This window comes from Triticum aestivum, chromosome 4D (assembly GCF_018294505.1).
Source record: "Triticum aestivum cultivar Chinese Spring chromosome 4D, IWGSC CS RefSeq v2.1, whole genome shotgun sequence".
Taxonomy (NCBI): Eukaryota; Viridiplantae; Streptophyta; class Magnoliopsida; order Poales; family Poaceae; genus Triticum; species Triticum aestivum.
In genome coordinates, this window is record NC_057805.1 from 487,202,497 (window position 1) to 487,218,349 (window position 15,853).

Sequence of the window (15,853 nt, forward strand, 5' to 3'; positions counted from 1 at the left end):
AGGTTTTATTATGTATTTGTATCACAGAAAATTTATTGTATATACCATGGCAAATTATGTTTTGTTTGTGGCATGGCAATTTCATATTACATATGGGTGGATTCTTTTTCATTGTGTCATTGCAATTTTCAGTCTGTGTTTCATGTATTTGAAATCTCGAAACATGGCGAATTTTGTTTTATATGTAGGCGGATGTCATAGCAAACCCACTTTTTATATGTATTTTCCTTTTATTTTCGTTACGATTGTTTTTTTAGATGGCAATTTTCTAGGCCCCGCAAATTTATGTGTTTGTTCTCCTGCAAGATTTATGTCTTTGGTGTTTTTGGGTCGAGCTGTGTAACATCCCAAATTTTCAATTTGGTATGTTATACATAGATCATCATTTCATATCATATTTTATTGCATTTGACGAATCCTCGATAAATCCTAAGCAACTCAAGGACCCTCGGAGAGAGTTGGGGATTTTCTCAAATTTTCATATTTGATTTTCATCAAATAATAAAACGAGGATTTTGGTTTTAATTATTTTTCTCTCCGGAAAAATATTTCATTAAAAATAAATGAGAGGAGAAAATATGACTTCTCCAAAAACAAATGAAATACTGGAGGAAAAATGTTAAAATCATTTATTGAATTTTATTTGCAATTTTAATTGCATTAAAAATATTGCATGTTTTCAAAACTTTATTTTGTGTCAAAAAAATGTTCACCCTGTTCTAAATATTCTAACTAGACGGGGAAAATTTGTTTTATTTTTTTTGGATTTTTATTTATTTTTCTACGAATTTTTCGACGGATCGTTTAGAAAAAAAACCGCGCCGCGCCCGACCGGGCCGAGGCCCAGCCGAGCCGCCGGCCCACCCCGCCGTCTCCCTAGCGCCGCCGCTCGCCGAGTCCGGCTCGAGCACGGAGCCCCTCGCCTTGCCCCCTCGTCCAAGCCGCCGCCCCCCCCCTCTTAGAAGCCCCGCCGTCGCCGCCCTCTCTCTCACCCCGCACCCGCCCCGAGCCGAGCCGCCGGAGCCGGAGCCCCGACGCCCGAAGTCCGCCGCCGTTCGCCGCCGCACGCCGCCGTTCGCCGCCCCCTCGCCACCCCAAGCCCCGCCGCCCCTCGCCGCCCCTTCGCCGGACCCCGCTGACCTCGCCGGAGCCCGTCCCGACGAGGTATCGTCCCGATGCCGTTTGCCGGTTTCTGAAAAAAAACCGTTCGTTTAAAAAAACCCTAGATTGGTTTTTTTTCGGTTTTGTTATTTTGTGAGCGTTCACCGACTCGTTCGTTTTAACGAACGCGTTCGTCGGATTCTCTCTGTTAACGAACGTCCGTTCTTTAACCGTTCGTCCGTTTTTCTTTTTCGTCAGATTTTTCCGCGATTATCTCAGATCTCGATTTCTGATCGAATCTTCATTTCTGTTTAACTTTTCGCTCGTTTATCGGAATCAGGCGATTCAAGCGCCTAGAGTTTCGTCTCGAAATTCTCTTTCCGTTTAACCTACTCAAACAAGTTTTTGCTACTGTAAAATTTGACCTAGATCCAGATTAGTAAACGAAGTTTGTTTCTTTCGCCGTTTGACTTTCGTTCCTTCGTTCGAGTTGATTCTTTTTGCAAACCGGAGTTCTTAAGTTGATCTTTCTGGTTGGATCTTTCATTCGAGTTTTACCTGTGCATTAGATGAGTACTGATTGTCTGCTTGTTTGTTTGCGATAGAGTACCCGGAGTGTGCCGCTTGTTACTTCGAATCGCTAGGTTTCGCGGATCATCAGCAAAGCAAGTAACACTTTGATCATACCTTCCATACCCAGTTTTTATTGCATTAGATCTATTTTTCCTCAAACATTGCATGATTAGCATCTAATTAAATTGTGGGTATTGGGAAGTAGTTGAGGTAGTACCTATTGACCTGTTTATTATCAAACCCTTGGGAGTTACTTCTACGTTTGCTATTATATTGCCATGCTATGCTTGTAGACGTGGATTGGGTTTGAGAGATATTCATGACAGATGTGAGATTGATAATTAATGGTTTACTTAAGGTGGCAACTAAAACTCACATCTGGGTGGATTGAGGTACCTGGGTATTCCAGGATTGCCTGTTTTTCTTTTGGACCGCCACCCAGGCTCAAAGGGATCATGAGATTATTCATGCTAGAAACTTCCGTGTGCAGCCACAAGCTATTATGGGCTCTAGTATAGTTGACTAAGTTGTGTGAACTCTTACAGTGGTAGACTAGCAGATGTAGGGGAAAGTAGGTGTAACTGTCTACCCATACGTAAGGTGCAAACACTTCTGAAAGACTGTGTCTCGGTCATCCGTTTCTCAAACATCATGTAGTGCGAGAATCAAGCGGAGGCGATCGAGTCTTGTGGGGAAAAGTGCACAAACCTCTGCAGAGTGTACAAACTAATCATGGTTAGCCGTGTCCCCGGTTATGGACAATTTGAGTATCTAGTACTTGGATTATCATTTGAATCTCATCACCATGTTACTTTTAATTAATTTTGTTGGGTTATTGATGACACTTAATTGGGATTGAGATGCTGTCAACCATCTCAATGTTTCACAACCACCATGATAGTTAAATAAAATTTATTCCTTTGAAGTAGGGAAAAATTTGCTTTTCGCAAAAACTTTAACCGTAGAGCTTTCCACCAGCCATATATGCATGTAGCATAGCCTTATTATTGTTCATTATTCTCTATGTGTTACTTTGCCAGCATATTCCATGTGCTGACCCGTTTTCGGGCTGCAACGTTTCATGTTGCAGACTTTTCAGACGACGAGTAAGGTGCCTTAGGTCGTGGTCTTATACTCAGTGATGCCGCTGGAGTTGATGGACTCACTTATCTTTCAAGTCTTCCGCTGTTATCGTATTTAGATGGCCTTAAACCATATTTATCATACTTATTCTCTTTGGAGATATTCGATGTAATAAGTGTGTGATTGCTACTCTGTTATAAATCCTCCATTTGTACTGTGCGTGTCAGCATTACTGATCCAGGGATGACACTGGTGCACAGCAGCACAGACCATTTGAGGTCTGGTCGCTACAAAGGTGGTATCAGAGCACACGCTGACTGTAGGACACGACCACTAAGCTTAAGCCCTAGAACACTTCTCTCTTCTCATTTCTGACCCCTCTCCTTTTCTATTCTTTTAGGAATGGCGGATGCAAGGAGCAAGTTCATGCAACCAGATGAAGACACGCCTTTTGGTCGACACTTGAAGGAAGTCACTAAGTACTTGAGCATAGGAATACCAAGCATCACCGGAACCTACAACGCCATATTACCCGAAGAGGAGAGCTGGAAGATTCAAGTTCACATTCCAGGAAGGACGTTTGTGCCAGTTACTGAACCCATAAGATTGGTTTTCGAAGCACCAACCTGGAGTTTAGGGAAGAGCATGGCCGCACACATCGCCATGGGACGCATTGGAGAAGTCTACCACCAGGAGCTTAAGGATACAATTTATCAGATTTGTGGACACCGAGACGCGCAATGGGAGATGATCAGAACCAAGAAGGATGGATCAATTGCAGCTTTCATCCAGGAGCAAAACCAACACATTCGTCGCCAGGAAAACCAGATGTGCACGGACAAGGAAGAACTGAAGAAGGCATTAACCAAGATCAAGGAGCTGGAGGAAGAACTTAAGGCTACACGCGAGGATTATATGGAGGAAATCATCGCACTAGTAGGGAAGAATGACGACTTGGAGAAGAAAATTGGAGTATTCATGGGAAATCCAGTGCCAAAAGCAAAGGATGACGAATGCACTTGCCCGGATAACTACATCATCATCGACGACACCGACTCGGAACCAAGTGAAGATGACTTTGTTGATGAAGCTGGAGCAGACATCATGGAGTCTTCAACGGATCAGAATTTCTAGTAGACTACCATATCAGTAGTAGTTTTCCCCCATTTAATAGTATAGTTCAAGCACTTTGTAACGCTAGTTAGATCGATTGTATGCCTTGTTTGAATTGATTGAGTGATATTGATTGTATTTGTCTCATGAGCATATGGGTAGTGTTTTCCCTCTAGACCTCATTCTATTCTAAACTCTCATCTTTTCTAACCTATCAGATGCCTCCGAGACGCGACACCGGATTTGTTTTCCCACCGGAGATCACCCAGTTGATTCAGCAACAGAATGCCCTGATGCAAGTGTTAGTGCAGAACCAAGGCAACAACAACAACAACAACCCACCCCACCACCACCTGTTGATCACTTAGCCCGTTTCTTAAGGCTAAACCCGCCGGTGTTTTCCAGTAGCACCGAGCCGATTGTTGCAGATGATTGGCTCCGCAAAGTTGGAAGGGAGTTGACCACTGCAGGATGCACAGATGCGGAAAGAGTGCGTTTTGCCGCACATCAGCTTGATGGACCCGCAGCATCATGGTGGGATAATTATACAGCCACGCACCCTATTGACACTGTCACATGGGACCAGTTTCAGCAAGCTTTCCGTACAACTCATGTTTCAGCAGGAGCTATGGCTATGAAGAAGCGTGAGTTTCGCAACCTACACCAAGGAGGACGCACCGTAGGCCAGTATGTGGAGGATTTCAGTAAGTTAGCACGTTATGCACCAGATGACGTTGCTACAGATGCTGCTAAACAGGAGAAATTTTTGGAAGGACTGAATGATGAACTGAGTATGCAGTTGATGGTAGCAACCTTCAACAACTACCAGGAGTTGGTAGATAGAGCTCTCATGATTGAAGGGAAGCAACAGCAGATTGAAAATCGTAAGAGGAAGTATGGACAAGGGAAGTACAATTCTGGAGCTCAGCAGAAGCCATGATTTGCCCCGAAACCGGGAGGACAGTTCCAGCATACCCATGGAGGAGGTAGTTCGCACAACCATAATGGCTCTAAAAATGGTAATGGGAATGGAGGAAGCAACGGACAGAACCGCACCAACCCATCTACCCCAGCCAAGAGGGACCTGAGCCAAGTCACTTGCTTTAAGTGCCAGAAGACTGGACATTATGCCAATGAATGTCCTGAAGCCCAAAATGGAAATGGCAATGGAAGCTCTGGGAAGAAGTCGAACCCGTTCAACAAAGGACACGTGAACCACGTGAGCGTGGAGGAGGTTGAAGCACAGCCTGATGCAGTAATAGGTAAGTTTTTGGTTAAGTCATTTACTGCAACCGTTCTTTTTGATACTGGTGCATCGCATTCATACATATCAAGGGGATTTGTGAATAAGTTTAAGCTGTCCACCAAAGTTCTCAGAACCCCTATGTTAGTAACCTCGCCAGGAGCAGAGTATATGGCAAGCCAAGGATGTTTTCAGATACCATTGGCCATTGGTAGGCATGTTTTCCCCTCAGACCTGATAGTTTTGGAGTCGCAAGGTTTGGATGTGATTTTGGGAATGGATTGGCTATCGTTGTATGGAGGAAACATCGATTGTGCCAGCAAGACGATTTTGCTTACCACCCCGGAAGGAAAAAGGATCAAGTATGTATCCCGGCATATGCCGAAGAGGACTCAAGTGAATTCCTTATCAGGAGTTGTACAGGAGGAAGTACCAGTGGTGAAGGATTATCCGGATGTATTTCCAGAAGAGTTGCCAGGCATGCCACCAGATAGAGACATTGAGTTCTTGATTGAACTTTTGCCAGGCACAGGGCCAATATCTAAGAGACCGTACAGGATGCCCGCAAAAGATTTGGAGGAAATTAAGAAGCAGATCAAGGAGTTACTGGATAAAGGCTATATTCGCCCAAGTTCGTCACCTTGGGGATCACCAGTACTTCTAGTGGAGAAGAAAGATGGATCGCTGAGGATGGTTGTTGATTACCGTGGATTGAATGAAGTAACCATCAAAAACAAGTACCCACTGCCGATGATCAATGATTTGTTTGACCGCCTACAAGGAGCTAAAGTATTTTCCAAGATCGATCTACGATCAGGATACCATCAGTTAAAGATTCGAGAGCAGGATATACCTAAGACGGCTTTTACCACCAGATATGGATTGTATGAGTATACCGTTATGTCATTTGGTCTGACTAACGCACCTGCCTATTTCATGAACCTGATGAACAAAGTGTTTATGGAGTTTTTGGATAAGTTCGTCGTGGTGTTCATTGATGATATTTTAGTCTTTTCCAAGAATGAGGAAGAGCATGAGGAGCATTTGCGATTGGTACTTGAGAAGCTCAGAGAACATCAGTTATATGCCAAGTTCAGCAAATGTGAATTTTGGCTGAAGGAAGTTGGATTCCTTGGACATGTTATTTCTGGAGAAGGAGTAGCAGTAGACCCTGCCAAGGTTGACACAGTGACAAGTTGGGAATCACCCACGACAGTTGGAGAAATCCGGAGTTTTCTTGGACTTGCAGGATACTACCGGAGATTCATCGAGAATTTCTCGAAGATTGCTAAGCCCATGACTGAGCTATTGAAGAAGGACACCAAATTCAATTGGACTGAGGAATGTGAAGCTAGTTTCCAAGAGTTGAAGAAACGATTGGTTACATCACCAGTGTTGATTCTGCCAGATCAACGCAAGGATTATGAAGTTTATTGCGACGCTTCTCGTCGAGGACTTGGAGCAGTGCTTATGCAGGAAGGAAGAGTTGTGTCATATGCTTCACGACAACTTAAACCCCATGAGAAGAATTATGCTACGCATGATTTGGAGTTAGCAGCCGTGGTGCATGCATTGAAGACATGGAGACATTTTCTCATCGGAAACCATTGTGAGGTGTACACAGATCACAAGAGTTTGAAGTATATTTTCACGCAGAAGGAGTTAAATCTCAGACAGAGGAGATGGTTGGAGCTCATTAAGGATTATGATATGAGATTGCATTATCACCCAGGAAAGGCTAACGTAGTAGCAGACGCGTTGAGCCGCAAGAGTCATGTCAACACCCTCATGACAGGAGAGTTACCTCAGGAGTTAGCCGAGGACCTTCGCGAGCTATGTTTGGAGATAGTCCCAAGAGGCTATTTAGCGACACTGGAGATTCAGTCTACCTTGATGGATAGGATCAGAGAAGCTCAGAAGACAGACAAGGAGATTGAAGAGATAAAGGAGAAGATGAGCAAAGGAAAAGCCAAGGGATTTCGTGAGGATGAGCACGATACCTTATGGTTTGAGGACCGCGTATATGTGCCAAATGATCCGGAGATCAGGAAGTTGATTTTGCAAGAAGCCCATGATTCACCGTACTCGATTCACCCAGGGAATACCAAGATGTATTTGGATCTGAAGAATACTTTCTGGTGGACCGGAATGAAGAAGGATATTGCAGAGTATGTAGCAGTTTGTGATGTATGTCAGAGAGTGAAGGCAGAGCATCAGAAGCCAGCAGGATTGCTACAACCATTGCCGATACCCGAATGGAAGTGGGATAAAATAGGCATGGATTTTATCACGGGATTACCCAGGACTCGTTCAGGCTATGACTCAATATGGGTTGTAGTCGACCGTTTGACGAAAGTGGCTCATTTCATTCCAGTGAAGACCACTTACACCAGTGCTAAGTTGGCAAAGATATACATGACCAGGATCGTATGTTTGCATGGAGTTCCGAGGACCATTGTATCAGACAGAGGAACCCAATTTACCTCGAAGTTTTGGAAGCAGTTACATGAAACATTGGGAACCAGGCTAGAATTTAGTACAGCTTTTCACCCACAGACAGATGGACAGACCGAGAGAGTCAACCAGATTTTGGAGGACATGTTAAGAGCCTATGCACTAGATTATGGATCTAGTTGGGACGACAACTTGCCATATGCGGAGTTCTCGTATAACAACAGTTATCAGACCAGTTTGAAGATGGCCCCTTTCGAAGCCTTGTACGGAAGGAGGTGTAGAACACCGTTGTTATGGGACGAAGTTGGAGACCGTCAGTTGTTTGGACCAGATTTGATTAAGGAGTCTGAACAGAAAGTGAGGTTGATTCGCGATAGGCTCAAGGTAGCCCAGTCCAGGCAGAAGAGTTATGCTGATTCTAAACGAAAGGAGACAGTTCACGAAGTTGGAGACATAGTTTATCTTCGAGTATCACCACTTCGAGGAGTGAAGCGCTTTGGAGTTAAGGGAAAGTTAGCACCCCGTTTTATCGGACCATACAGAGTTTTGGAACGTATGGGAGAGGTTGCCTACAAGCTGGAATTGCCCGAAGGATTGTCTGGAGTTCATGATGTATTTCACGTTTCCCAGTTGAAGAAGTGCCACGCAGAGATGGCTGAGATACCACTGAGAGATACTGTGCCGCTGGAAGCGATTCAGCTGGAAAGTGATTTGACCTATGAGGAGAAACCAGTTAAGATTCTTGAGTAGGCCAGCCGAGTTACCCGCAGCAAGGTTGTCAAGTTTTGCAAAGTCCAGTGGAGTCACCACACGGAAGATGAAGCCACCTGGGAGCGAGAGGAAGATCTACGGAAGGACCACTCCCACCTGTTTTCTAGCCAACCCGAATCTCGAGGGCGAGATTCATCTTAAGGGGGGTAGGTTTGTAACATCCCAAATTTTCAATTTGGTATGTTATACATAGATCATCATTGCATATCATATTTTATTGCATTTTGACAAATCCTCGATAAATCCTAAGCAACTCAAGGACCCTCGGAGAGAGTTGGGGATTTTCTCAAATTTTCATATTTGATTTTCATCAAATAATAAAACGAGGATTTTGGTTTTAATTATTTTTCTCTCCGGAAAAATATTTCATTAAAAATAAATGAGAGGAGAAAATATGACTTCTCCAAAACAATTGAAATACTGGAGGAAAATGTTAAAATCATTTATTGGATTTTATTTGCAATTTTAATTGCATTAAAAATATTGCATGTTTTCAAAAATTTATTTTGTGTCAAAAAAATGTTCACCCTGTTCTAAATATTCTAACTAGACGGGGAAAATTTGTTTTATTTTTTTGGATTTTATTTATTTTTCTACGAATTTTTCGGCGGAACGTTTAAAAAAAAAACCGCGCCGCGCCCGACCGGGCCGAGGCCCCGCCGAGCCGCCGGCCCACCCCGCCGTCTCCCTCGCGCAGCCGCCAGCGCCGCCGCTCGCCGAGTCCGGCTCGAGCACGGAGCCCCTCGCCTTGCCCCCTCCTCCAAGCCGCCGCCCCCCCTCTTATAAGCCCCGCCGCCGCCGCCCTCTCTCTCACCCCGCACCCGCCCCGAGCCGAGCCGCCGGAGCCGGAGCCCCGACGCCCGAAGTCCGCCGCCGTTCGCCGCCGCACGCCGCCCCTCGCCACCCCAAGCCCCGCCGCCCCTCGCCGCCCCTTCGCCGGACCCCGCCGACCTCGCCGGAGCCCGTCCTGATGAGGTATCGTCCCGATGCCGTTTGCCGGTTTTCTGAAAAAAAAACCGTTCGTTTAAAAAAAAACCCTTGATCGGTTTTTTTTCGGTTTTGTTATTTTGTGAGCGTTCACCGACTCGTTCGTTTTAACGAACGCGTTCGTCGGATTTTCTCTGTTAACGAACGTCCGTTCTTTAACCGTTCGTCCGTTTTTCTTTTTCGTCGGATTTTTCCGCGATTATCTCAGATCTCGATTTCTGATCGAATCTTCGTTTCTGTTTAACTTTTCGCTCGTTTATCGGAATCAGGCGATTCAAGCGCCTAGAGTTTCGTCTCGAAATTCTCTTTCCGTTTAACCTACTCAAACAAGTTTTTGCTACTGTAAAATTTGACCTAGATCCAGATTAGTAAACGAAGCTTGTTTCTTTCGCCGTTTGACTTTCGTTGCTTCGTTCGAGTTGATTCTTTTTGCAAACCGGAGTTCTTAAGTTGAACTTTCTGGTTGGATCTTTCATTCGAGTTTTACCTGTGCATTAGATGAGTACTGATTGTCTGCTTGTTTGTTTGCGATAGAGTACCCGGAGTGTGCCGCTTGTTACTTCGAATCGCTAGGTTTCGCGGATCATCAGCAAGGCAAGTAACACTTTGATCATACCTTCCATACCCAGTTTTTATTGCATTAGATCTTTTTTCCTCAAACATTGCATGATTAGGATCTAATTAAATTGTGGGTTTTGGGAAGTAGTTGAGGTAGTACCTATTACCTGTTTTTTATCAAACCCTTGGGAGTTACTTCTACGTTTGCTATTATATTGCCATGCTATGCTCGTAGACGTGGATTGGGTTTGAGAGATATTCATGACAGATGTGAGATTGATAATTAATGGTTTACTTAAGGTGGCAACTAAAACTCACATCTGGGTGGATTGAGGTACCTGGGTATTCCAGGATTGCCTGTTTTTCTTTTGGACCGCCACCCAGGTTCAAAGGGATCATGAGATTATTCATGCTAGAAACTTCCGTGTGCAGCCACAAGCTATTATGGGCTCTAGCATAGTTGACTAAGTTGTGTGAACTCTTACAGTGGTAGACTAGCAGATGTAGGGGAAAGTAGGTGTAACTGTCTACCCATACGTAAGGTGCAAACACTTCTGAAAGACTGTGTCTCGGTCATCCGTTTCTCAAACATCATGTAGTGCGAGAATCAAGCGGAGGCGATCGAGTCTTGTGGGGAAAAGTGCACAAACCTCTGCAGAGTGTACAAACTAATCATGGTTAGCCGTGTCCCCGGTTATGGACAACTTGAGTATCTAGTACTTGGATTATCATTTGAATCTCATCACCATGTTACTTTTAATTAATTTTGTTGGGTTATTGATGACTCTTAATTGGGATTGAGATGCTGTCAACCATCTCAATGTTTCACAACCACCATGATAGTTAAATAAAATTTATTCCTTTGAAGTAGGGAAAAATTGGCTTTTCGCAAAAACTTTAACCATAGAGCTTTCCACCAGCCATATATGCATGTAGTATAGCATTATTATTGTTCATTTTTCTCTATGTGTTACTTTGCCAGCATATTCCATGTGCTGACCCGTTTTCGGGCTGCAACGTTTCATGTTGCAGACTTTTCAGACGACAAGTAAGGTGCCTTAGGTCGTGGTCTTATACTCAGTGATGCCGCTGGAGTTGATGGACTCACTTATCTTTCAAGTCTTCCGCTGTTATCGTATTTAGATGGCCTTAAACCATATTTATCATACTTATTCTCTTTGGAGATATTCGATGTAATAAGTGTGTGATTGCTACTCTGTTATAAATCCTCCATTTGTACTGTGCGTGTCAGCATTACTGATCCAGGGATGACACTGGTGCACAGCAGCACAGACCATTTGAGGTCTGGTCGTTACAAGCTGAAGCCCAATTGTAGCCCTTAAAAAAAGGCTAGTGATTCGTTCGCGCTGGCGCTGCCAGTCACAGGGGCAACTTCAGTTCCATGTTGTCATCACTTTTAAATCACAATTTCACTCAATCCTTTTACCATACATGCCGACATATATGGCTGTCAAGTTTTGCGCACGCGTGGATGCCTGTCTCCAATTCTATCACTTCGGACAAGACCATAAAATAACGACATGATCTGAAATGCGCATATATTCCTCCCGTGCACCATTCCCCAAACATGGAACGAATATATCAACGGCGAATCACATGTCCACCTCTCCAAACCGAGTATACAGTGTATGCATGACAGTTACTCCTCAGGACTTGTTCATATGCGCCCTGCGCCCATATGTGTACCCAATCCTTCAACAGTACTGTTTGTTCATATATATATATATATATATATATATATATATATATATATATATATATATATATATATATATGTGTGTGTGTGTGTGTGTGTGTTCATGTGATGGTCAGGGACAAAACTTGACGCACCATTCCTGTCAGGGAACAGCTAAACTTACAGAAGAAACAAGAAGCTGTAACAGTGCGCAACCAAATACACCAACAGTTGGTATCTTTCTATTGTCGGCCCAATCCCAATACTCCATTCCAAACATTGATACATACTCACGGACAGACGCACAACTATTACAATCTGGTCACATTTGACTCGCAAACAGCTAAACTTAAATTAAGTAGGAGCAGCACTTGTTCAAAAAGTTAACATAAGCAGTCTTGCTACACTAATTAATGCAAATGTTCCCCGGGAAAATCATGCAAATATATTCGAACATAGCACTCACGGACGATTACAAAATTACAAGCAGCTTGATGAATTGGCGTGCTCGATCGATCTAGAGACACCTTCCTCCATAGCCTGCACTCGTGAACATTGCCTGCTTGATCTCGTCGGTGCATGTCACTCGGTTCCTCCCTTCCTCCTATTACACCACACCATTCAGTGACATTGTTGACGATCGGTCGAATTCAATTAGCGGGGAAAACATAGATTAATTTAAGCAGCAAATAGAACGAAAAAAGAAAGAGATGCGTGTTTCAGAAATTATTAATCCCACGATATATTTACTCTACCTGTGAGCAGGATGCCTGCATGGCGATGTCACCGAAGCAGCTGATGGCGCACTGCTCGATCTCCAACCCTAGCACATCCAGCGCGCTCACCGTCGAGATCAGCGCGCCGGGGCTCGTCGTGCAGCAGATCTCGATCCTCGTGTTGCCGCCATTGCCCTGCTTCTCCACGACAAACTGTGTGGTGTGGATAAAAATCAGTTCGGCTTTGGTACTTTCTCGCTTCAATTTGATCAGGCGCCTGTGGCTGTGCCAGTGAACTGAATACGCCCGTACATACCTTGGTGGAATTCCTCATCGGCATCTCCTCATCGTTGCTACTGCTGGAGAAGCTCTTTGTGGTGCTCAGCAGGTTCAGCTCTTCCGGCGTGGCTCCGGTCTCGTCCTCGAGGGTTTTGATCCGCTCCGTTAGCTCCTTCACGTAGTCTATGGTGTCGCCGAGGATCGCAGTCCTATCCATCTGCAGTATGATTGATTGGTTCAATCTTGATAACTGATACTCGATAGTACTAGAAATTAAGGGCGATCCATCCAACGCGGAGCAATCAGCCGACAAGTTTTACCCTTGAGGCCCACCGCGTGAAGGAGGTCGTGCGATCCATCCAACACATGCATGTCACTAGGCCCATCTAATTAGTCCTCAAATCCTTCAATTAATGCTAAAATGCACTTTCCTAATCAGGTTTAAACGGCTTGTCGGAAACCGAGCGTCGGAGCGGTCGCGCGCGAATTAGCATCGCCCCGCTTTGGATAAAACCATAAAATAACGATTTCAACCCAATATATGTGCAAGTCAGAATATTACTAGTGGTGTAAAATGGACACAGCACGGTCACACAATTCTCCAAACATGGAAGGAATCAACGGACCACTATGTGTACAGTACGAGAGGTACTCGTCAGGGCTTGTTCATATGTGCCCATATGTGTACACAATCCTTGACCACTGTGTTCGTATAGCCCAGGACAAAACTTGATGAACAATTGTTGTCAGGAAACAGCTAAACATACACAAGAAACAAAAAGCTGTAACAGTGCCCAACCAAATACAACAACAGATTGGTATCTTTTCATGTCGGCCAAATCCCAATACTCCACTCCATACATTGATACATACATATGCATTACACTCACGGAGACACACCCAACTATTACAATCTGGTCATAAGCGGCTGAACTTTGGATAGTACTACTATTCAAAAAAAATTAATAAACACTATACTACATTAATTCATGCAGATATTTTCAAAACAAATCAAGCAAATATATGCAAACACAGAACTCACGGACGATTACAAAATTACAACTACAAGCAGCTTGTTCTTCAAGCTTGATGAATATTGGCGTGCTCGATCTACAGGAACCTTCCTCCATAGCCCGCACTCGTGAACAATGCCTGCTTGATCTCGTCTGTGCTTGTCACTTGGCTCCTGCCTTCCTCCTATATAAACCACACACACCATGCATCGAAGATCGAATTGTAAATTTATTTTTCCCAATTTATAATAGTGCAGAAAACATGTACATTCGGCCAAGAAATTAATGGAAAAATTTGCTTCTCCAAAAAAGGGCACACGATTAATTCCTTACTTGTGAGCATGATGCCTGCATGGCGAAGTCGCCGAAGCAGCTGACGACGCACTGCTCTATCTCCAGCCCCAGCCCCTCTAGCGCGCTCACCGTTGAGATCAGCACGCCAGGGCTTGTGGCGCAGCAGATGTCGATCCTCGTTTCGCCGTCGCCCTGCTTCTCGATGACAAACTGTATGGATAAAAATCAGTTCAGATTTTATGTCTGGATCCTGTAATTTGATCAGCTGCCTACGAGAAGTGTACCTTGGTGGAATTCCTCATCGGCATCTCTTCGCTGCTACCGCTGGATAAATTCTTCGTGGTGTTCAGCAGGTTCAGATCCTCCGGCGTGGCGCCGATCTCCTCCTCGAGCGTTTTGATCCGCTCGGTTAGCTCATTCACGTAGTCTATGGTGTCCCCGAGGATCGAGGTCCTATCCATCTACAGATTGATCGATTGATTCGATCTAAAGATGTTAACTATGGTCCACAAGTCACATTCATAACTGATACTCGATAGGAATTAATAAATCACTAGCTAGGTTAATTAACTAATTAGGTCACAGGAGACAGGACAATGCGAGTTGCGATTTGCCACACACACCTTGGTAATCTTGGGCATGATGGAGCGGAGCATGGAGAGGCGGTCATTGAGACGCTTCCGGCGTCGCCTTTCCGCCATGAGGTTCTTGGACGTAGTGCCGCCGTTGAGCTTGCTTCTAGCGTAGGCGCCGGGGAATACGCCCCTGATCATCTCCGAGTTCTCCCCGGCGCCTCCTGCTCCGAACACGAACGGCACCGGGGACGACGACGCCCCACCACCGTGATGCAGGTTGCCACTAGTCGTGCCGTCCTCCGCCATGGCGTCGTGGAGGGGATCCTGAGAGAGCGCCTGGCCGACCCCGTGGACGACCCCAGGCCCAGGGACGACGCCGCCGCAGCTCCCGTAAGGGTTGCACACTTCGCTGAGGCAGTCGAAGTTGTACTCTTCATGCGAACGGTGCGGAGGCGCGGCCGGCAGCGGCGCCATGGGCTGCTGAAAGGGCCCGACCAAGTCCATGCTGCTGCTCGCCTCGGCGACATCCTCGCCACCATAGAAGAGGAGGTCGCTCGTCGTCATCATGCCGCTCCCCGGGTACGCCTGCCACGGAGCCGGAGCCGGTGCCGGCGCCTCCTCCCGGCGCAGGGACATGAGCTCGTCCAGGAACGACTGCTCGTCAAGCTGATCCATTCGCCCCAAGTTCTACTACTAGGTACTAGTACCAACTCTAGCTAGAATATGCTTGCTTCCCTTAATTTCTCTCCCAGCTTGCTTGCGCAAACTCCTCACGCTTATACTCCCAACTGCAAGCAAGGCAGCGAGTAGCTAGCAGTAGCAGTAGCACTGCGCCACTGCCACAGGTCCACACGACACGGCCAACTTGCAGGTAGCTAGAGTCCAATGGCAGTGTAGGGCTGGGGAAGGAGGGTGATCACGGAAGGAAGCAACCTGGGAGTTAAATGCGGTGCGACAAACCCAAGCGACAATCATTCTTTGGCATCAACTGGCTAGTTACTCTTGATGGTGTTGTCACGGCTGGCTGCATTCGCTGGGTTGATCAGGCAGAAAATGGCGAAGCTATCCTGCAGTTATTTTGGGCGTGTTTGGTTGCCCGCACCGAGCCCAACCAGGCCCGCGCGGGAAAGGAAAGGCCTGTTTGGTTGCCCGGTTTTCCTGTTGGGCCTGCATCGCACGCTTCTCAAAGCAGCCCAGAGCCTGGCTCACTGGAAACCTTCGGATCGGCAATTTCTCGCGAGCCAGGCTGAGTGCGGCGCGAGGTCGCACGGGCGGGAGCGAGGCGCGGGCGAGGGGGGATGGCGGGAGATGGAAATCTGGCGCGCCGTCCCGGCGCCAAATTAGCCTCACCCCCTTTCACTCACCCATAGCCACTGCCCCCCTTTCTTCACTACTGC

General features: G+C 45.8%; 1 protein-coding gene across 1 annotated transcript; it reads right to left on the reverse strand.

Moving 5' to 3' along the window:
• Positions 1–13,412: 13,412 nt before the first annotated feature.
• LOC123100506 (transcription factor BHLH3-like) lies at positions 13,413–15,246 on the reverse strand. Its single transcript, XM_044522429.1, has 4 exons — positions 14,505–15,246; positions 14,166–14,342; positions 13,921–14,091; positions 13,413–13,771 (listed from the first exon to the last, which is right to left on the reverse strand). The coding sequence occupies exons 1-4, from the start codon at positions 15,129–15,131 to the stop codon at positions 13,685–13,687; spliced, it is 1,062 nt and encodes a 353-aa protein (XP_044378364.1). The 5' UTR covers positions 15,132–15,246; the 3' UTR covers positions 13,413–13,684.
• Positions 15,247–15,853: the final 607 nt, after the last annotated feature.